General features: G+C 50.2%; 2 protein-coding genes across 3 annotated transcripts in view; one reads left to right on the top strand and one right to left on the bottom strand.

Moving 5' to 3' along the window:
• Positions 1–50: 50 nt before the first annotated feature.
• On the top strand, positions 51–15,412 carry POLR2C (RNA polymerase II subunit C). The gene is made up of 9 exons (XM_077289024.1): positions 51–180; positions 12,949–12,998; positions 13,414–13,482; positions 13,559–13,611; positions 13,770–13,898; positions 14,589–14,640; positions 14,736–14,904; positions 15,067–15,141; positions 15,218–15,412. Exons 1-9 carry the CDS (start codon positions 95–97, stop codon positions 15,360–15,362), a joined length of 828 nt encoding a protein of 275 aa, XP_077145139.1. The 5' UTR covers positions 51–94; the 3' UTR covers positions 15,363–15,412.
• A 34-nt stretch (positions 15,413–15,446) lies between these two features.
• DOK4 (docking protein 4) overlaps positions 15,447–23,189 on the bottom strand; it is a 50,345-nt gene continuing 42,602 nt past the window's right edge. Inside the window, exons 6-8 of one of the 2 annotated variants that reach the window (XM_077289020.1) lie at positions 15,920–16,058; positions 15,726–15,846; positions 15,447–15,648 (exon numbers count right to left, since the gene is read on the bottom strand). In XM_077289020.1, coding sequence (XP_077145135.1) covers positions 15,569–15,648; positions 15,726–15,846; positions 15,920–16,058 — 340 coding nt within the window. In that variant the 3' untranslated portion in view covers positions 15,447–15,568. The remainder of the gene's footprint in view (positions 15,649–15,725; positions 15,847–15,919; positions 16,059–23,189) is intronic. The other variant, XM_077289019.1, reaches the window with a different exon arrangement.

The raw sequence follows: 23,189 nt of genomic DNA, 5'->3' as shown, positions 1-23,189 counted from the left end.
CAGTCCTCCAGCTGCAGCTCTATCTCCCCTCGGCGCTCTTTCCTGTGCCTCCTCTCTATGGCCCTCACTTCCGGTTGCTGCTTCTCCTGACAACATGCCGTACGCCAATCAACCGACCGTCCGCATCACGGATCTCACGGACGAGAACGTGAAGTTTGTGGTGGAGAACACGGATCTGGCGTGAGTGATTAGTGTGTGGCGGGCCTGCAAGGGTTAACTGATCTCACACCGCGGAGACCGGGCGGAGCGTGCCGTCCTCTGTGGTGAGGAGACCGGGCGGAGCGTGCCGTCCTCTGTGGTGAGGAGACCGGGCGGAGCGTGCCGTCCTCTGTGGTGTATAGACCGGGCGGAACGTGCCGTCCTCTGTGGTGTGAAGACCGGGGGCGGAGCTTACTGTCCTCTGTGGTGTATAGACCGGGCGGAGCGTGCCATCCTCTGTGGTGAGGAGACCGGGCGGAGCGTGCCGTCCTCTGTGGTGAGGAGACCGGGCGGAGCGTGCCGTCCTCTGTGGTGTATAGACCGGGCGGAGCGTGCCGTCCTCTGTGGTGTATAGACCGGGCGGAGCGTGCTGTCCTCTGTGGTGTATAGACCGGGCGGAGCGTGCCGTCCTCTGTGGTGTATAGACCGGGCGGAGCGTGCCGTCCTCTGTGGTGAGGAGACCGGGCGGAGCGTGCCGTCCTCTGTGGTGTATAGACCGGGCGGAGCGTGCTGTCCTCTGTGGTGTATAGACCGGGCGGAGCGTGCCGTCCTCTGTGGTGTATAGACCGGGCGGAGCGTGCCGTCCTCTGTGGTGAGGAGACCGGGCGGAGCGTGCCGTCCTCTGTGGTGTATAGACCGGGCGGAGCGTGCCGTCCTCTGTGGTGTATAGACCGGGCGGAGCGTGCTGTCCTCTGTGGTGTATAGACCGGGCGGAGCGTGCCGTCCTCTGTGGTGTATAGACCGGGCGGAGCGTGCCGTCCTCTGTGGTGAGGAGACCGGGCGGAGCGTGCCGTCCTCTGTGGTGTATAGACCGGGCGGAGCGTGCCGTCCTCTGTGGTGTATAGACCGGGCGGAGCGTGCTGTCCTCTGTGGTGTATAGACCGGGCGGAGCGTGCCGTCCTCTGTGGTGTATAGACCGGGCGGAGCGTGCCGTCCTCTGTGGTGAGGAGACCGGGCGGAGCGTGCCGTCCTCTGTGGTGTGGAGACCGGGCGGAGCTTACTGTCCTCTGTGGTGTATAGACCGGGCGGAGCGTGCCGTCCTCTGTGGTGTGGAGACCGGGCGGAGCGTGCCGTCCTCTGTGGTGTATAGACCGGGCGGAGCGTGCCGTCCTCTGTGGTGAGGAGACCGGGCGGAGCGTGCCGTCCTCTGTGGTGAGGAGACCGGGCGGAGCGTGCCGTCCTCTGTGGTGTATAGACCGGGCGGAGCGTGCCGTCCTCTGTGGTGTATAGACCGGGCGGAGCGTGCCGTCCTCTGTGGTGTATAGACCGGGCGGAACGTGCCGTCCTCTGTGGTGTGAAGACCGGGGGCGGAGCTTACTGTCCTCTGTGGTGTATAGACCGGGCGGAGCGTGCCGTCCTCTGTGGTGTATAGACCGGGCGGAGCGTGCCGTCCTCTGTGGTGAGGAGACCGGGCGGAGCGTGCCGTCCTCTGTGGTGTGGAGACCGGGCGGAGCTTACTGTCCTCTGTGGTGTATAGACCGGGCGGAGCGTGCCGTCCTCTGTGGTGTGGAGACCGGGCGGAGCGTGCCGTCCTCTGTGGTGTGGAGACCGGGCGGAGCGTGCCGTCCTCTGTGGTGAGGAGACCGGGCGGAGCGTGCCGTCCTCTGTGGTGTATAGACCGGGCGGAGCGTGCCGTCCTCTGTGGTGTATAGACCGGGCGGAGCGTGCCGTCCTCTGTGGTGTATAGACCGGGCGGAGCGTGCCGTCCTCTGTGGTGTATAGACCGGGCGGAGCGTGCCGTCCTCTGTGGTGAGGAGACCGGGCGGAGCGTGCCGTCCTCTGTGGTGAGGAGACCGGGCGGAGCGTGCCGTCCTCTGTGGTGTGGATACCGGGCGGAGCGTGCCGTCCTCTGTGGTGTATAGACCGGGCGGAGCGTGCCGTCCTCTGTGGTGTATAGACCGGGCGGAGCGTGCCGTCCTCTGTGGTGAGGAGACCGGGCGGAGCGTGCCGTCCTCTGTGGTGAGGAGACCGGGCGGAGCGTGCCGTCCTCTGTGGTGTGGATACCGGGCGGAGCGTGCCGTCCTCTGTGGTGTATAGACCGGGCGGAGCGTGCCGTCCTCTGTGGTGTATAGACCGGGCGGAGCGTGCTGTCCTCTGTGGTGTATAGACCGGGCGGAGCGTTCCGTCCTCTGTGGTGTATAGACCGGGCGGAGCGTGCCGTCCTCTGTGGTGAGGAGACCGGGCGGAGCGTGCCGTCCTCTGTGGTGTATAGACCGGGCGGAGCGTGCCGTCCTCTGTGGTGTATAGACCGGGCGGAGCGTGCCGTCCTCTGTGGTGTATAGACCGGGCGGAGCGTGCCGTCCTCTGTGGTGAGGAGACCGGGCGGAGCGTGCCGTCCTCTGTGGTGAGGAGACCGGGCGGAGCGTGCCGTCCTCTGTGGTGTGGAGACCGGGCGGAGCGTGCCGTCCTCTGTGGTGTATAGACCGGGCGGAGCGTGCCGTCCTCTGTGGTGTATAGACCGGGCGGAGCGTGCTGTCCTCTGTGGTGTATAGACCGGGCGGAGCGTGCCGTCCTCTGTGGTGTATAGACCGGGCGGAGCGTGCCGTCCTCTGTGGTGAGGAGACCGGGCGGAGCGTGCCGTCCTCTGTGGTGTATAGACCGGGCGGAGCGTGCTGTCCTCTGTGGTGTATAGACCGGGCGGAGCGTTCCGTCCTCTGTGGTGTATAGACCGGGCGGAGCGTGCCGTCCTCTGTGGTGTATAGACCGGGCGGAGCGTGCCGTCCTCTGTGGTGTGGAGACCGGGCGGAGCGTGCCGTCCTCTGTGGTGTATAGACCGGGCGGAGCGTGCTGTCCTCTGTGGTGTATAGACCGGGCGGAGCGTGCCGTCCTCTGTGGTGAGGAGACCGGGCGGAGCGTGCCGTCCTCTGTGGTGTATAGACCGGGCGGAGCGTGCTGTCCTCTGTGGTGTATAGACCGGGCGGAGCGTGCCGTCCTCTGTGGTGTATAGACCGGGCGGAGCGTGCCGTCCTCTGTGGTGTGGAGACCGGGCGGAGCTTACTGTCCTCTGTGGTGTGGAGACCGGGCGGAGCGTGCCGTCCTCTGTGGTGTGGAGACCGGGCGGAGCGTGCCGTCCTCTGTGGTGTATAGACCGGGCGGAGCGTGCCGTCCTCTGTGGTGAGGAGACCGGGCAGAGAGTGCCGTCCTCTGTGGTGAGGAGACCGGGCAGAGAGTGCTGTCCTCTGTGGTGTATAGACCGGGCAGAGAGTGCCGTCCTCTGTGGTGTGGAGACCGGGCGGAGCGTGCCGTCCTCTGTGGTGTGGAGACCGGGCGGAGAGTGCCGTCCTCTGTGGTGTATAGACCGGGCGGAGCGTGCCGTCCTCTGTGGTGAGGAGACCGGGCAGAGAGTGCCGTCCTCTGTGGTGAGGAGACCGGGCAGAGAGTGCTGTCCTCTGTGGTGTATAGACCGGGCAGAGAGTGCCGTCCTCTGTGGTGTGGAGACCGGGCGGAGTGTGCTGTCCTCTGTGGTGTGGAGCCCCCTGAGATGAAGAAGGCCTGCCGCTCCCACAAGAGGCTCACAAGTCCCGTAACCTACAGAGAGGCACAATAATAATAAATAATAATAATAATCTTTATTTATATAGCGCCAACATATTCCGCAGCGCTTTACAGTTTAACAGTTTCAAACACAACAGTCATAGGTAACAACGTTAACAATACAATAATTAAAGCTAAATAAGACGACCCTGCTCGTGAGAGCTTACAATCTACAATGAGGTGGGGAAATACAAAGCACAGGTGTGTATTTACAATGATGTTGTCACTGGGCAGAAACAGAAGATGAGGAATCTGGGCCCCTGAACTGCCCCTCAGGCTAAGGAAAGCCCTGTCTTTCCTTAACTTGGGGGTACCCTTGAAGGTAGGGAGGCCCAAGTCACCGACCTGTCCCTGTCTCCTGATAAACCCTGAACTAAACCCCCACCCCAGGAGGTGAACAGTGTAGACAGCACCACAAAGCAATAAACAGGAATAAACAATATGAGAGTGAGGGGAACACAATACCAAAAGGTGAATGCACAAACTACAAAGCAACAAAACTCAGAACTTAGCTTGTGCACACCGCTGCTGACTCCACAACGCAGATTGTACAGCAACAGAGCTCCAAACACCAGACTTGTCTGACACCAGGGAGCTGCTACTGCGAGGTTGATCTCCAGAAGGACCTGTATAACCAACAGTCAGCTGATGCACCAGGTGACCTTATAAAGGATGGTGGGAGTGGTCACAAACATCAGCTGACCCAGCAGCAATGCAATGCAATAACACCAGCGGCCACCGGGGGGAGAAAACTGCATTAACCCCCAATGACCAGAAAGGAAAAAAGGTTTAAATAAGAGGGAAACCAGATCTGCCACAGATCCAAACATGGATCGTGACAGATGTATTTACAATGATGGTCCAGCCATCTTCAGGGGGTGGGGGATAGGTGGAAGTAGTGAATGGGCTACACACACACAAACATAAAATGGCTTTGATTAGTGAACGTGATAGGCCGCTCTGAACAAATGTGTTTTGAGGGAGCACCTAAAACTATGTAAATTGTGGATGGTCCTAATATCTTGGGGTAGAGCATTCCAGAGGATTGGCGCAGCACGGGAGAAGTCTTGGAGTCGGGAGTGGGAGGTACGGATTAGTGCAGAGGTTAGTCGAAAGTCACTTGCAGAGCACAGTGGTCGGTTAGGCCGATAGACAGAAATGAGGGAGGAGATGTAAGGGGGAGCCGCACTGTGGAGAGCTTTGTGGGTGAGAACAAGTACTTTGAATTGTATCCTGTAATGAATGGGCAGCCAGTGTAACGACTGGCGAAGAGCGGACACGTCCGAGTAACGATTAGCCAGATGGACAACCCTGGCTGCTGCATTAAGGATGGACTGGAGAGGGGAAAATCGCGTGAGGGGGAGGCCAATTAATAGAGCATTGCAGTAGTCCAGGCGGGAGTGGATCAGGGCGACTGAGGGTTTTTGTTGTTTCCATAGTGAGAAAAGGGCGGATTCTAGAGATGTTCTTTAGGTGTAAGCGGCACGAGTGGGCAAGAGATTGTATATGGGAGGTGAAGGAGAGATCGGAGTCAAATATAACACACAGACAGCGCGCCTGCTGCCGGAGTGTTATTATGGTGCCACCCATGGAGAGGGAAACGTCAGGTTTAGGGAGATTAGTAGATGGCGGGAGCAGAAGAAATTCAGTTTTGGAGAGGTTGAGTTTCAGATAGAGAGCGGACATGATGTTGGAGATGCGGACAGTCACTGGTGTTCTGTAGTACAGCGGAGTAAGGTCAGGAGATGATGTGTATAGTTGTGTGTCATCAGCATAAAGATGGTACTGAAAGCCAAATCTGCTGATGGTCTGTCCAATTGGGGCCATGTAGAGGGAGAAGAGAAGGGGGCCAAGGACTGAGCCCTGAGGTACCCCGACAGTGAGAGGAAGTGGAGCCAGAGAACAGAACACTGAAGGAGCGGTCAGAAAGGTTGGAGGAGAACCAGGAGAGAGCAGTGTCCTTAATGCCTAGTGACTGGAGCCTAGAGAGTAGGAGAGGGTGGTCAACAGTGTCGAAAGCTGCAGAAAGATCAAGAAGAATGAGCAGAGTGGTCACCATTACATTTTGCTGTCAGAAGGTCGTTGGTCACTTTGATGATTGCAGTTTCTGTCGAATGTAGGGGGCGGAAGCCAGACTGTGAAGGGTCTAGGAGGGAGTGAATGGAGAGGTAACGGGTAAGGCGGGAGTAGACTAGGCGCTCCAAGAGTTTAGAGATGAAGGAGGAGGTTGGAGACCTGTCTGTAGTTATTTGTGCAGGATGGGTCGAGGGTGGGTTTCTTTAGTAATGGAGTTATGATAGAGTGTTTGAAAGAGGAGGGGAAAATGCCAGAGGAGAGGGAGAGATTAAAGATTGTAGTTAGGTGAGTTGTGACAACTGGAGAGAGAGACTGGAGGAGATGAGAGGGAATGGGGTCGGTAGTGCATGTAGTCGGACGAGAAGAAAAGAGGAGCCTGGAGACTTCTTCTGTGATGGGATCAAATTGGAGAGTGAGCAAGGGGAGATGCAGGGAGGGATGGGAGTCACTGAACTTGGTGATTGGGAGCGGATTTCCTGACGGATATTGTCTATTTGCTCTATAAAGTGGGAGGCCAGGCGTATCCAACGTATACCAACCTCCCCTTTGGGCTGTACTCTAGCCTGACCCATATGGATAAGCCAGATTAGGCATTACTGTGATACATGGGGTAAAATTGATGGCTAAACAGCCCCATTTTGTTTCTGGGGGGTTTCTTTGGTGGTTATAGATCATTTACTTGTGTATTACAACGCTATATAATCCTGTGCTGGCGGAAATTGTGCCAGCACGGCTATGGGTATTGAGGTTACCTTATGGTGTCTTTAATTGGTGTTTTTTTAAGTGTGTGTTTTTTATTGTATTTTCTCGATCAAATTTTGTACAACTTCTATTAAACGCTCCCGTTGTTCTCCTGTTTTCTGTATACAATGTATTGGGAGTTGTAAATAGAGGGGCCGGGATATATTCCTTGGCTACCTTTCACTATGAGTCTGGGTTTATGTGTAAGATCAAACATGACCGCAGTGTACAGGCGGTACAGGGAAGCATCGCGCAGGGAGGGGGCTCCCTGCGTGCTTCCCTGAGACGATCGGTACAAAGCGATGTACTCACCTTGTACCGAGCGTCTCCTCCCTGCAGTCCCCGGATCCAAAATGGGCGCGGGGCTGCATCCGGGTACTGCAGGGAGTACTTCCGGGTCCACAGCAGGCGCTGGTAAGCCTGCAGCCCTGTCAGTCAGATCGCTGATCTGCCAGAGTGCTGACAGCGATCTGTGATGTCCCCCCCTGGGACAAAGTAAAAAAGTTAAAAAAAAAATATTACACATGTGTAAAAAAAAAAAAAAAATTCCTAAATAAAGAAAAAAAAAATGTATTCCCATAAATACATTTCTTTATCTAAATAAAAAAAAAAAAACAATAAAAGTACACATATTTAGTATCGCCGCGTCCGTAACGACCCAACCTATAAAACTGTCCCACTAGTTAACCCCTTCAGTGAACACCGTAAGAAAAAAAAAAAAAAGAGCCAAAAAACAACGCTTTATTATCATACAGCTGAACAAAAAGTGGAATAACACGCGATCAAAAAGATGGATATAAATAACCATGGTACCGCTGAAAACGTCATCTTGTCCCGCAAAAAACAAGCCGCCATACAGCATCATAAGGAAAAAAATTAAAAAGTTATAGTCCTCAGAATAAAGCGATGCCAAAATAATTATTTTTTCTATAAAATAGCTTTTATCGTATAAAAGCGCCAAAACATAAAAAATGATTAAAAATGAGATATCGCTGTAATCGTACTGACCCGACGAATAAAACTGCTTTATCAATTTTACCAAACGTGGAACGGTATAAACGCCTCCCCCAAAAGAAATTCATGAATAGCTGGTTTTTGGTCATTCTGCCTCACAAAAATCGGAATAAAAAGCGATCAAAAAATGTCACGTGCCCGAAAATGTTACCAATAAAAACGTCAACTCGTCCCGCAAATAACAAGACCTCACATAACTCTGTGGACCAAAATATGGAAAAATTATAGGTCTCAAAATGTGGAGACGCAAAAACTTTTTTGCTATAAAAAGCATCTTTTAGTGTGTGACACCTGCCAATCGTAAAAATCCGATATAAAAAAACGCTATAAAAGTAAATCAAACCCCCCTTCATCTCCCCCTTAGTTAGGGAAAAATAATAAAATTAAAAAAATGTATTTATTTCCATTTTCCCATTAGGATTAGGGCTAGGGTTGGAGCTAAAGTTAGGGTTGGGGCTAAAGTTAGGGTTGAGGTTGGGGCAAAAGTTAGGGTTAGGGTTTGGATTACATTTACGGTTGGGATTAGGGTTAGGGGTGTGTCAGGGTTAGGGGTGTGGTTAGGGTTACCGTTGGGATTAGGGTTAGGGGTGTGTTTGGATTACGGTTTCAGGTAGAATTGGGGAGTTTCCACTGTTCAGGCACATCAGGGGCTCTCCAAACGCGACATGGCGTCCAATCTCAATTCCAGCCAATTCTGCGTTGAAAAAGTAAAACAGTGCACCTTCCCTTCCGAGCTCTCCCGTGCGCCCAAACAGGGGTTTACCCCAACATATGGGGTATCAGCGTACTCGGGACAAATTGGACAACAACTTTTGGGGTCCAAGTTCTCTTGTTATCCTTGGGAAAATAAAAATTTGGGGGGCTAAAAATCATTTTTGTGGGAAAAAAAAAGATTTTTTATTTTCACGGCTCTGCGTTGTAAACTGTAGTGAAACACTTGGGGGTTCAAAGTTCTCACAACATATCTAGATAAGTTCCTAGGGAGGTCTAGTTTCCAATATGGGGTCACTTGTGGGGGGTTTCTACTGTTTGGGTACATCAGGGGCTCTACAAATGCAATGTGACGCCTGCAGACCAATCCATCTAAGTCTGCATTCCAAATGGCGCTCCTTCCCTTCCGAGCTCTGCCATGCGCCCAAACAGTGGTTCCCCCCCACATACGGGGTATCAGCGTACTCAGGACAAATTGGACAACAACTTTTGGGGTCCAATTGCTCCTGTTACCCTTGGGAAAATACAAAACTGGGGGCTAATAATTTTTGTGGAAAAAAAAATATTTTTTATTTTCACGGCTCTGCGTTATAAACTGTAGTGAAACACTTGGGGATTCAAAGCTCTCAAAACACATCTAGATAAGTTCCTTAAGGGGTCTACTTTCCAAAATGGTGTCACTTGTGGGGGATTTTAATGTTTAGGCACATCAGGGGCTCTCCAAATGCGACATGGTGTCCCATCTCAATTCCAGTCAATTTTGCATTGAAAAAGTCAAACGGCGCTCCTGCCCTTCCGAGCTCTGCCATGCGCCCAAACAGTCGTTACCCCCACATATGGGGTATCAGCGTACTCAGGACAAATTGCACAACAACTTTTGGGGTCCAATTTCTTCTCTTACCCTTGGGAAAATAAAAAATTGGGGGCGAAAAGATCATTTTTGTGAAAAAATATGATTTTTTATTTTTACGGCTCTGCATTATAAACTTCTGTGAAGCACTTGGTGGGTCAAAGTGCTCACCACACATCTAGATAAGTTCCTTAGGGGGTCTACTTTCCAAAATGGTGTCACTTGTGGGGGGTTTCAATGTTTACGCACATCAGGGGCTCTCCAAACGCAACATGGCGTCCCATCTCAATTCCAGTCAATTTTGCATTGAAAAGTAAAATGGCGCTCCTTTCCTTCCGAGCTCTGCCATGCGCCCAAACAGTGGTTTACCCCCACATATGGGTTATCAGCGTACTCAGGACAAATTGTACAACAACTTTTGGGGTCCATTTTCTCCTGTTACCCTTGGTAAAATAAGACAAATTGGAGCTGAAATAAATTTTGTGTAAAAAAAAGTTAAATGTTCATTTTTATTTAAACATTACAAAAATTCCTGTGAAACATCTGAAGGGTTAATAAACTTCTTGAATGTGGTTTTGAGCACCTTGAGGGGTGCAGTTTTTAGAATGGTGTCACACTTGGGTATTTTCTATCATATAGACCCCTCAAAATGACTTCAAATGAGAAGTGGTCCCTAAAAAAAAAATGGTGTTGTAAAAATGAGAAATTGCTGGTCAACTTTTAACCCTTATAACTCCCTAACATAAAAAAATTTTGGTTCCAAAATTGTGCTGATGTAAAGTAGACATGTGGGAAATGTTACTTATTAAGTATTTTGTGTGACATATCTCTGTGATTTAAGGGCATAAAAATTCAAAGTTGGAAAATTGCGAAATTTTCAAAATTTTCACCAAATTTCCATTTTTTTCACAAATAAACGCAAGTTATATCAAATAAATTTTACCACTATCATGAAGTAAAATATGTCACGAGAAAACAGTGTCAGAATCGCCAAGATCCGTTGAAGCGTTCCAGAGTTATAACCTCATAAAGGGACAGTGGTCAGAATTGTAAAAATTGGCCCGGTCATTAACGTGCAAACCACCCTCGGGGCTTAAGGGGTTAATGTCTATGGATGTAGATGAGGACAGAGAAGCCCCCGGAGGTGGATGTGGGGGGCACATACTTTCTCCATATTAATGTTTATGGATGTAGATGAGGACAGAGAAGCCTCCGGAGGTGGATGTGGGGGGGCACATACTTTCTCCATATTAATGTCTATGGATGTAGATGAGGACAGAGAAGCCCCCGGAGGTGGATGTGGGGGGCACATACTTTCCTCCATATTAATGTTTATGGATGTAGATGAGGACAGAGAAACCCCCCCCGGAGGTGGATGTGGGGGGCACATACTTTTCTCCATATTAATGTCTATGGATGTAGATGAGGACAGAGAAGCCCCCGGAGGAGGATGTGGGGGGCACATACTTTCTCCATATTAATGTTTATGGATATAGATGAGGACAGAGGAGCCCCGGAGGTGGATGTGGGGGGGCACATACTTTTCTCCATATTAATGTCTATGGATGTAGATGAGGACAGAGAAGCCCCCGGAGGAGGATGTGGGGGGCACATACTTTCTGCATATTAATGTCTATGGATGTAGATGACACAGAAGCCTCCGGAGGTGAATGTGGGGGGCACATACTTTCTCCATATTAATGTCTATGGATGTAGATGAGGACACAGAAGCCCCCGGAGGTGGATATGGGGGGCACATACTTTCTCCATATTAATGTCTATGGATGTAGATGAGGACAGAGAAGCCCCCGGAGGTGGATATGGGGGGCACATACTTTCTCCATATTAATGTCTATGGATGGAGATGAGTACAGAGAAGCCCCGGAGGTGGATGTGGGGGGCACATACTTTTCTCCATATTAATGTCTATGGATGTAGATGAGGACAGAGAAGCCCCCTGAGGTGGATGTGGGGGGCACATACTTTCCTCCATATTAATGTCTATGGATGTAGATGAGGACAGAGAAGCCCCCGGAGGTGGATGTGGGGGGCACATACTTTCTCCATATTAATGTCTATGGATGTAGATAAGGACAATGAAGCCCCCGGAGGTGGATGTGGGGGCACATACTTTCTCCATATTAATGTTTATGGATGTAGATGAGGACAGAGAAGCCTCCGGAGGTGGATGTGGGGGGCACATACTTTCTCCATATTAATGTCTATGGATGTAGATGAGGACAGAGAAGCCCCCGGAGGTGGATGTGGGGGGCACATACTTTCCTCCATATTAATGTTTATGGATGTAGATGAGGACAGAGAAACCCCCCCCCCGGAGGTGGATGTGGGGGGCACATACTTTTCTCCATATTAATGTCTATGGATGTAGATGAGGACAGAGAAGCCCCCGGAGGAGGATGTGGGGGGCAAATACTTTCTCCATATTAATGTCTATGGATGTAGATGACACAGAAGCCTCCGGAGGTGAATGTGGGGGGCACATACTTTCTCCATATTAATGTCTATGCATGTAGATGAGGACACAGAAGCCTCCGGAGGTGGATGTGGGGGTGCACATACTTTCCTCCATATTAATGTCTATGGATGTAGATGAGGACACAGAAGCCCCCGGAGGTGGATATGGGGGGCACATACTTTCTCCATATTAATGTCTATGGATGGAGATGAGTACAGAGAAGCCCCGGAGGTGGATGTGGGGGGCACATACTTTTCTCCATATTAATGTCTATGGATGTAGATGAGGACAGAGAAGCCCCCTGAGGTGGATGTGGGGGGCACATACTTTCCTCCATATTAATGTCTATGGATGTAGATGAGGACACAGAAGCCCCCGGAGGTGGATGTGGGGGGCACATACTTTCTCCATATTAATGTCTATGGATGGAGATGAGGACAGAGAAGCCCCAGAGGTGGATGTGGGGGGCACATACTTTTCTCCATATTAATGTCTATGGATGTAGATGAGGACAGAGAAGCCCCTGGAGGAGGATGAGGGGGGCACATACTTTTCTCCATATTAATGTCTATGGATGTAGATGAGGACAGAGAAGCCCCCGGAGATGGATGTGGGGGGCACATACTTTTCTCCATATTAATGTCTATGGATGTAGATGAGGACAGAGAAGCCCCCGGAGGTGGATGTGGGGGGCACATACTTTCCCCCATATTAATGTCTATGGATGTTGATGACACAGAAGCCCCCGAAGGTGGATGTGGGGGGCACATACTTTCCTCCATATTAATGTCTATGGATGTAGATGAGGACACAGAAGCCCCCGGAGGTGGATGTGGGGGGCAAATACTTTCCTCCATATTAATGTCTATGGATGTAGATGAGGACAGAGAAGCCCCCGAAGGAGGATGTGGGGGGCACATACTTTCTCCATATTAATGTCTATGGATGTAGATGAGGACAGAGAAGCCCCCGGAGGTGGAGGGCACATACTTTATCCATATGTCTATGGATGTAGATGACACAGAAGCCTCCGGAGGTGGATGTGGGGGGGGCACATACTTTCTCCATATTAATATCTATGGATGTAGATGACACAAAAGCTCCCGGAGGTGGATGTGGGGGGCACATACTTTCTCCATATTAATGTCTATGGATGTAGATGAGGACAGAGAAGCCCCCGGAGGTGGATGTGGGGGCACATACTTTCTCCTTATTAATGTCTATGGATGTAGATGAGGACACAGAAGCCCCCGGAGGTGGATGTGGGGGGCACATACTTATCTCCTGACTGTCCCATATATTTATATGCCCCCTATCTCTTTGTGATGTTATTATTCATCTCTTGCAGGATCGCCAACTCCATCCGCCGTGTGTTTATCGCAGAGGTGCCTACGATTGGTGAGTGATGTCATGTGACCTAGCGCTAGCTGTGTGGGGCTGTGGCACATGATGGGTCTCTGATGAGTTTTGGAGTAAGATTTTCAGTATAATTTTTGCTACAACCTGTCATGAATTAGACGATCTGTACCGGTGCGCCCCTGTGCCACGCCAACTCTTGGGAGAATCTGGAGAATTGGTGTGAAAACATCAAGTCACTACATTGTTCAGCAGCCTGCATGTGATATTCGGGGTGCACGGCTGCCTCCATAATTGTAGCGGTGTCCACTCCCTCAATTGCTTGGGGCCACTGTCCTGATATCTGCTGTGACCTGTGAGTGGGGTCCCGTCCATTGTGGGCGCAGCGTCCTGCCTTTACCGGTGTCGTATCAGAGTGGATTGCGTTTTTCCCCCATTAATCTGATGTTTCTTGCAGCCATTGACTGGGTGCAAATAGATGCCAACTCCTCCGTCCTCCATGATGAATTCATTGCACACAGAGTTGGTGAGTGAGAGTGGGCGACGGGCTGCGATTATGGTGTCCTGGGCCCTGGTGACCCGTCTGTTGGTTTCATCCACAGGGCTCGTACCTCTGACCAGTGATGACATTGTGGACAAGCTGCAGTACTCCAGGGTGGGTGTCCTGTGACTGCCCCTTCCCTCCCATGCATTCCCTCTCTGCCTCGCTTTGTGCTTTCCCATCTTTTCCCCGGGACTCCTCTCCTCCAGTACTTTTCTGTGTGCTTTTCCCCACGCGCTTTCCGCTGTTACTCTCAGGATTTGCCCATGCAGGACTGTACGTGCGATGAGTTCTGTGCTGAATGCTCGGTGGAGTTCACTCTGGACGTGCGGTGCAATGAAGATCAGACCCGTCATGTGACCTCTCGTGACCTCATCTCCAACAATCACAGGGTGATTCCGGTCAGTGCCGTGGCTGGGAAGGGTCAGCGTGGTTGCTGGGAAGGGTCAGCGTGGTTGCTGGGAAGGGTCAGCGTGGTTGCTGAGAAGGGTCAGCGTGGTTGCTGGGAAGGGTCAGTGTCGTGGCGGGGAAGGGTCGGCGTCGTGGCGGGGAAGGGTCGGCGTCGTGGCGGGGAAGGGTCGGCGTCGTGGCGGGGAAGGGTCAGCGTCGTGGCGGGGAAGGGTCAGCGTCGTGGCGGGGAAGGGTCAGTGGCGGGTCAGCGTCATGGAAGGGTCAGCGTCGTGGCGGGGAAGGGTCAGCGTCGTGGCGGGGAAGGGTCAGCGTCGTGGCGGGGAGGGGTCAGCGTCGTGGCTGGGAAGTCCGTATCGTGGCTGGGAAGGGTCAGTGTCGTGGCAGAAGGCTTCAGGTATTTGTGACTCACTGATTCCCCGACATGCAGTCATGTACTGTCCTCATACCCGCTGTGGTAACCTTGCGCTATCCAATCCGATTGCAGCTATTTACCTGCAGTCAGGACACTGCCACCACCATGATCCCATCTTCCACTGTCCCAGTGCTACCCGTCCTCTGCTACAATCCCCGTTCATGCCGCAATACTTGTCCTCTGCCACGATACTTGTCCTCTGCCACCACTCACATCTGTAGTGATCCTGACATGAAATCAGCAGAACCCTTTTCTCTCGTTTGTTCAGGTGACGTCTCGGAGCAGAGATAACGACCCCAATGATTATGTGGAGCAGGACGGTGAGTGACCTTGTCGATTACCAGGTGCAGCCTGTGGTGCTGTGAGAGGACGGCACAGCCATCTGCAGACACGTGATCACATTGTCTTCTGGCAGATATTCTCCTGGTGAAGTTACGGAAGGGACAAGAGCTGCGTCTACGAGCTTATGCCAAGAAGGGCTTCGGAAAAGAACATGCCAAGTGGAACCCCACAGCGGGAGTGGCATTCGAATATGACCCGGACAACGCACTGAGGCACACAGTCTACCCCAAGCCGGAGGAATGGTAGGATGCAGCCGGGGGTTTTTGCTGGAGGAGCTTTGTAGGTGGCAGTTCTGTGGCTGCCGCCGTGTCAGGATCGGTGCCGATGGGTCTAAATTGGAGCTGCCTGTCACTCGTTACTCCTCTCTCTGCGTTTCTTTCAGAATTTTCGTTTTCTGTTTCCAGGCCAAAAAGTGAATACTCTGAAATAGACGAAGAGGAGGCGCAGGCTCCATATGACCCTAATGGAAAGCCAGAACGGTAAGTCCAGCTGCTCCTTCTCCATGTGCAGACGTGACCTCGCGCCGACCACGTGTTCTCTGCTCCCCTCCCCCAGGTTCTACTATAACGTGGAGTCCTGCGGATCGCTCCGGCCAGAGACCATCGTCCTGTCTGCACTGTCCGGCCTGAAGAGGAAGCTGAGTGACCTCCAGACACAGCTGAGTCACGAGATTCAGAATGACGTCCTCACTATTAACTGACCCCACACACATGTACCCCCATACTGTAGTAAAACCCTTGATTACTTTGGGTCCTAGTGTCGCTGAATAGACCACAGTACTGCAAACGGTTTAGCTTTACGTTTATAGTGCAAAATTGGTTTTCTCCACCTGCCCTCCCCCCCGCCGTGGCAGCGTGCCATCCCTTGTCACCATAGTCCTGGAATGCCACATGGAGGCAGGTTTGGTCACTGTGAGGCGGATGTGGGCAGTTTCCGAGGAAATGGCCTCCTTGTGATGGGATCAGAATCTCTTCCACTGTGAGGTCCTGTAAAAGAAATGGTCATCAGACAAGGAGCAGTCGTAGATCTGCCCGTGCTTACGTGGACTGTACTGCTTACTTACGGCTGCTGGAAGACTCTGTGCTGCTGTGGCCGCTGGTGATGTGGTGCCAGTAGGCGCTGCGGGGCAGCATGGAGGCGCTGGCTCCTGGGTGAGGCACATTCTCTGCTTCCTTGTGTAGAAGCTGAGGAGAAACATAAGGTGGTGACAGCACGCCAAGCCGGAAGGCTGCTGCTGAAGAGAGGGCTGATACTCACTCTGGAGTTCTTTTCCATCTCGAGGAGGAGACTCTTGTGCTGCTCGGCCAGAGCCAGAACGGCCGTGTGCACGCGCTCATAGATGTGCTGTCCTTGGTGCGTCTGGAAAGTGTAGAGGCCCTCGCTGATCCCACACACCCTGAAAACAGAAGTACAAGACAATTCGTGGAATTGCTCCGAGGTGCAGGCTCAAATGTGAGGGGCTCAGAGGTGCAGGCTCCTAGGTACTGGGCTCAGAGGAGGAGCTCCGAGGTGCGGGGCTCAAATGTGAGGGCTCAGAGGTGCTGAGCTCGGGATGGGCTCCGAGGTGCAGGCTCAAATGTGAGGGGCTCCGAGGTGCAGGGCTCAAATGTGACAGGCTCCTAGGTGCTGGGCTCAGGAGAGGAGCTCCAAGGTATGGGGCTCAAATGTGAGGGGCTCAGAGGTGCAGGCTCCTAGGTGCTGGGCTCAGGGGATGGGCTCCGAGGTGCAGGCTCAAATATGAGGGGCTCAGGTACAGGCTCCTAGGTGCTGGGCTCAGAGGAGGAGTTCCGAGGTGCGGGGCTCAAATGTGAGGGCTTTGAGGTGCGAGGCTCAGAGGTGCGGCGCTCACTGTATGAAATCAGCATTGCAGCACTGGTGCCCGGACGGGAGAGCGCTCACTGGTAATTACTGTGATCCAAGTGCTGCAACCCCAAAGACACGACTGCTCCGCTCAGTTCACTGTATTTGTTCGCTGAGCCAAGTAACTAATCGTGTGATACAGTCCATAGAACCATGTATCTAATCCTAACGTATGATACGGTCTGTTGAGCTGTGTAATTACTGGGATCGGACTGCTGAGCCATGATGATGACTGCTCTTCTCAGATCTCTGTAGGACCAATGAGCAGCACAGCAGCGAGTACCGTAATCTGTGCTGCCACTTGCAGTTACCAGTAATGTGTCTGCACTGTGAGCCTAAGCTTCATTATCCTTCTGCAAACACCCAGAAGGGGAGGAAACATCACACATGGAACAGATCCCGCCCACATATACTGAGACCGGATACGTCAACGCCCGGGGTATATCCTGCTGGACGCTGCATATGGTAGCGCCAAGTTATAACCTGCGGGACGCTGCGTACTCCGGGGCATATACTATGGGATGACCCATACGGCAGCACCGGGCATATACTGTGGGACGTAACAACCCTGCCGGCATCACTGCATGGCCTTCCATCCCCTACCTGCTTGATATATCAACTCACTCAACCTGTGCCATGCTGTGAGATCTGTCTACTGCCAGCTCCATGCTGTGTGCTTCATGGCCACTTGTTCTGTGTACACTTTTTGTCTGTGTGCATAAGGGGCGGCGCCAGCAACTCCGGTTTCTTTTTCAGTCTGTGTGCACCTCCCTAAAGTGTCTCTGGCCAATAGCCTAGAGGCCTCTGATTCTTAAGGCATCCTCACCCATTGGAGGACGCCTGTTATGATCCCAGTGGTAGAGGATCTCTGGAATTCCGGCAAGGTCAACATAAACAAAAGAACTGCTCTAGGGAGGTGGAAACTGGGCTAACCGCATAACTGATCCTAACACAACAACTAGAAGTAGCCGGTGAACGTGCCTACGTTGATTCTAGACGTCTCGAGCCAGCCAGAGAACTGACTACCCCTAGAGGGAAAATAAGACTTCACTTGCCTCCAGAGAAATTGAACCCCAAAGATATAGATAGCCCCCAACAAATAATAACGGTGAGGCAAGAGGAAAACACAAACGTAGAGATGAACTAGATTCAGCAAAGTGAGGCCCACTAGTCTAGATAGGCAGAAAATAGATAGTGAACTATGCGGTCAGCAGAAAACCCTGCAAAAACATCCACGCTGAATATTTCAAGAACCCCCACACCGACTGACGGTGCGGAGGGAGAATATCAGCACCCTAGAGCTTCCAGCGAGCTAGAAAATCACATATTAAGCAAGCTGGACAAAAACACTGAAAAATGCAAATGATCCAAAGTATTCAAAACGGACTTAGCTTTTCTTGCATGAGACAGACGGAAAGGAATCAGGAGGAGACCTTATAGGACTGGATACAACGATGCCAGGCAAGAGACTGAGTCCAGAGGAGACCTAAACCGGGAACACCCGCTGCTTAACCCCTTAATCCCGTTTGACGTACTATCCCGTCAAGGTGACCTGGGACTTAATTCCTGGTGACGGGATAGTACGTCATACGCGATCGGCCGCACTCACGGGGGGAGCGCGGCCGATCGCGGCCGGGTGTCAGCTGCCTATCGCAGCTGACATCCGGCACTATGTGCCAGGAGCGGTCACGGACCGCCCCCGGCACATTAACCCCCGGCACATCGCGATCAAACATGATCGCGATGTGCCGGCGGTGCAGGGAAGCATCGCGCAGGGAGGGGGCTCCCTGCGGGCTTCCCTGAGCCCCCCGCAGCAACGCGATGTGATCGCGTTGCTGCGAGGGTCTTACCTCCCTCCCTGCCTGCTCCAGACCCGGATCCAAGATGGCCGCGGATCCGGGTCCTGCAGGGAGGGAGGTGGCTTCACAGAAGCCTGCTCAGAGCAGGCACTGTGAAGCAGCCTGCACTTTCCTCAGATCGGTGATCTGTCAGAGTGCTATGCAAACTGACAGATCACCGATCTGTATTGTCCCCCCCTGGGGCAAAGTAAAAAAGTAAAAAAAAAAATTTCCAAATGTGTAAAAAAAAATAAAAAAAAAATATTCCAAAATAATGAAAAAAAAATATATATATTATTCCCATAAATACATTTCTTTATCTAAATAAAATAAAAAAAACAATAAAAGTACACATATTTAGTATTGCCGCGTCCGTAACGACCCGACCTATAAAACTGGCCCACTAGTTAAGCCCTTCAGTAAACACCGTAAGAAAAAAAAAACGAGGCAAAAAACAACGCTTTATTACCATACCGCCGAACAAAAAAGTGGAACAACACGCGATCAAAAAGACAGATATAAATAACCATGGTACCGCTGCAAACGTCATCTTGTCCCGCAAAAATCAAGCCGCCATACAGCATCATCAGCAAAAAAATAAAAAAGTTATAGTCCTGAGAATAAAGCAATACCAAAATAATAATTTTTTCTATAAAATAGTTTTTATCGTATAAAAGCGCCAAAACATAAAAAAATGATATAAATGAGATATCGCTGTAATCGTACTGACCCGACGAATAAAACTGCTTTATCAATTTTACCAAACGTGGAACGGTATAAACGCCTCCCCCAAAAGAAATTCATGAATAGCTGGTTTTTGATCACTCTGCCTCACAAAAATCGGAATAAAAAGCGATCAAAAAATGTCACGTGTCTGAAAATGTTACCAACAAAAACGTCAACTCGTCCCGCAAAAAACAAGACCTCACATGACTCTATGTACCAAAATATGGAAAAATTATAGCTCTCAAAATGTGGTAACGCAAAAAATATTTTTTGCAATAAAAAGCGTCTTTCAGTGTGTGACGGCTGCCAATCATAAAAATCCGCTAAAAAACCCGCTATAAAAGTAAATCAAACCCCCCTTTATCACCCCCTTAGTTAGGGAAAAATAAAAAAATTAAAAAAAATGTATTTATTTCCATTTTCCCGTTAGGGTTGGGGCTAGGGTTGGGGCTACAGTTAGGGTTGGGGCTAGGGTTAGGGTTGGGGCTAAAGATAGGGTTAGGGTTTGGATTACATTTACGGTTGGGAATAGGGTTGGGTGTGTCTGGGTTAGGGGTGTGGTTAGGGTTACTGTTGGGATTAGAGTAAGGGGTGTGTTTGGATTAGGGTATCAGTTATAATTGGGGGGTTTCCACTGTTTAGGCACATCAGGGGCTCTCCAAACGGGACATGGCATCCGATCTCAATTCCAGCCAATTCTGCGTTGAAAAAGGAAAACAGTGCTCCTTCCCTTCAGAGCTCTCCCGTGTGCCCAAACAGGGGTTTACCCCAACATATGGGGTATCAGCGTACTCAGGACAAACTGGACAACAACTTTTGGGGTCCAATTTATCCTGATACCCTTGTGAAAATACAAAACTGGGGGCTAAAAAATCATTTTTGTGAAAAAAAAAAGAATTTTTATTTTCACGGCTCTGCGTTATAAACTGTAGTGAAACACTTGGGGGTTCAAAGTTCTCACAACACATCTAGATAAGTTCCTTGGGGGGTCTAGTTTCCAATATGGGGTCACTTGTGGGGGGTTTGTACTGTTTGGGTACATCAGGGGCTCTGCAAATGCAACGTGACGCCTGCAGACCAATCCATTTAAGTCTGCATTCCAAATGGCGCTCCTTCCCTTCCGAGCTCTGTCATGCGCCCAAACAGTGGTTCCCCCCCACATATTGGGTATCAGCGTACTCAGGACAAATTGGACAACAACTTTTGGGGTCCAATTTCTCCTGCTACCCTTGTGAAAATACAAAACTGGGGGCTAAAAAATCATTTTTGTGAAAAAAAAAAGAATTTTTATTTTCACGGCTCTGCGTTATAAACTGTAGTGAAACACTTGGGGGTTCAAAGTTCTCACAACACATCTAGATAAGTTCCTTGGGGGGTCTAGTTTCCAATATGGGGTCACTTGTGGGGGGTTTGTACTGTTTGGGTACATCAGGGGCTCTGCAAATGCAACGTGACGCCTGCAGACCAATCCATTTAAGTCTGCATTCCAAATGGCGCTCCTTCCCTTCCGAGCTCTGTCATGCGCCCAAACAGTGGTTCCCCCCCACATATTGGGTATCAGTGTACCCAGGACAAATTGGACAACAACTTTTGGGGTCCAATTTATCCTGATACCCTTGTGAAAATACAAAACTGGGGGCTAAAAAATCATTTTTGTGAAAAAAAAAAAAAGAATTTTTATTTTCACGGCTCTGCGTTATGAACTGTAGTGAAACACTTGGGGGTTCAAAGTTCTCACAACACATCTAGATAAGTTCCTTGGGGGGTCTAGTTTCCAATATGGGGTCACTTATGGGGGGTTTGTACTGTTTGGGTACATCAGGGGCTCTGCAAATGCAACGTGACGCCTGCAGACCAATCCATTTAAGTCTGCATTCCAAATGGCGCTCCTTCCCTTCCGAGCTCTGTCATGCGCCCAAACAGTGGTTCCCCCCCACATATTGGGTATCAGCGTACTCAGGATAAATTGGACAACAACTTTTGGGGTCCAATTTCTCCTGCTACCCTTGTGAAAATACAAAACTGGGGGCTAAAAAATCATTTTTGTGAAAAAAAAAAGAATTTTTATTTTCACGGCTCTGCGTTGTAAACTGTAGTGAAACACTTGGGGGTTCAAAGTTCTCACAACACATCTAGATAAGTTCCTTGGGGGGTCTAGTTTCCAATATGGGGTCACTTGTGGGGGGTTTGTACTGTTTGGGTACATCAGGGGCTCTGCAAATGCAACGTGACGCCTGCAGACCAATCCATTTAAGTCTGCATTCCAAATGGCGCTCCTTCCCTTCCGAGCTCTGTCATGCGCCCAAACAGTGGTTCCCCCCCACATATTGGGTATCAGTGTACCCAGGACAAATTGGACAACAACTTTTGGGGTCCAATTTATCCTGATACCCTTGTGAAAATACAAAACTGGGGGCTAAAAAATCATTTTTGTGAAAAAAAAAAAAGAATTTTTATTTTCACGGCTCTGCGTTATGAACTGTAGTGAAACACTTGGGGGTTCAAAGTTCTCACAACACATCTAGATAAGTTCCTTGGGGGGTCTAGTTTCCAATATGGGGTCACTTATGGGGGGTTTGTACTGTTTGGGTACATCAGGGGCTCTGCAAATGCAACGTGACGCCTGCAGACCAATCCATTTAAGTCTGCATTCCAAATGGCGCTCCTTCCCTTCCGAGCTCTGTCATGCGCCCAAACAGTGGTTCCCCCCCACATATTGGGTATCAGCGTACTCAGGATAAATTGGACAACAACTTTTTGGGTCCAATTTATCCTGATACCCTTGTGAAAATACAAAACTGGGGGCTAAAAAATCATTTTTGTGAAAAAAAAAAAAGAATTTTTATTTTCACGGCTCTGCGTTATGAACTGTAGTGAAACACTTGGGGGTTCAAAGTTCTCACAACACATCTAGATAAGTTCCTTGGGGGGTCTAGTTTCCAATATGGGGTCACTTGTGGGGGGTTTGTACTGTTTGGGTACATCAGGGGCTCTGCAAATGCAACGTGACGCCTGCAGACCAATCCATTTAAGTCTGCATTCCAAATGGCGCTCCTTCCCTTCCGAGCTCTGTCATGCGCCCAAACAGTGGTTCCCCCCCACATATTGGGTATCAGCGTACTCAGGATAAATTGGACAACAACTTTTGGGGTCCAATTTATCCTGATACCCTTGTGAAAATACAAAACTGGGGGCTAAAAAATCATTTTTGTGAAAAAAAAAAGAATTTTTATTTTCACGGCTCTGCATTATAAACTGTAGTGAAACACTTGGGGGTTCAAAGCTCTAAAAACACATCTAGATAAGTTCCTTATGGCGTCTACTTTCCAAAATGGTGTCACTTGTGGGGGGGTTTAATGTTTAGGCACATCAGGGGCTCTCCAAACGCAACATGGCATCCCATCTTAATTCCAGTCAATTTTGCATTGAAAAGTAAAATAGCGCTCCTTCCCTTCCGAGCTCTGCTATGCGCCCAAACAGTGGTTTACCCCCACATATGGGGCATCGTCGTACTCAGGACAAATTGCACAACAACTTTTGTGGTCTAATTTCTAATCTTACCCTTGGGGAAATAAAAAAAATGGGGGCGAAAAGATCATTTTTGTGAAAAAATATGATTTTTTTATTTTTACGGCTCTGCATTATAAACTTCTGTGAAGCCCTTGTTGGGTCAAAGTGCTCAACACACATCTAGATAAGTTCCTTAGGGGGTCTACTTTCCAAAATGGTGTCACTTGTGGGGGGTTTCAATGTTTAGGCACATCAGGGGCTCTCCAAACGCAACATGGCGTCCCATCTCAATTCCAGTCAATTTTGCATTGAAAAGTCAAATGGCGCTCCTTCCCTTCCGAGCTCTGCCCTGCGCCCAAACAATGGTTTACACCCACATATGGGGTATCAGCGTACTCAGGACAAATTGCACAACAATTTTTGGGGTCCAATTTCTTCTCCTACCCTTGGGAAAATAAAAAATTGGGGGCGAAAAGATCATTTTTGTGAAAAAATATGATTTTTTATTTTTACGGCTCCGCATTATAAACGTCTGTGAAGCACTTGTTGGGTCAAAGTGCTCACCACACATCTAGATAAGTTCCTTAGGGGGT

Source organism: Ranitomeya variabilis, chromosome 2, assembly GCF_051348905.1.
Source record: "Ranitomeya variabilis isolate aRanVar5 chromosome 2, aRanVar5.hap1, whole genome shotgun sequence".
Classification (NCBI taxonomy): domain Eukaryota; kingdom Metazoa; phylum Chordata; class Amphibia; order Anura; family Dendrobatidae; genus Ranitomeya; species Ranitomeya variabilis.
This window is presented reverse-complemented; position numbering and strand designations above follow the sequence as displayed.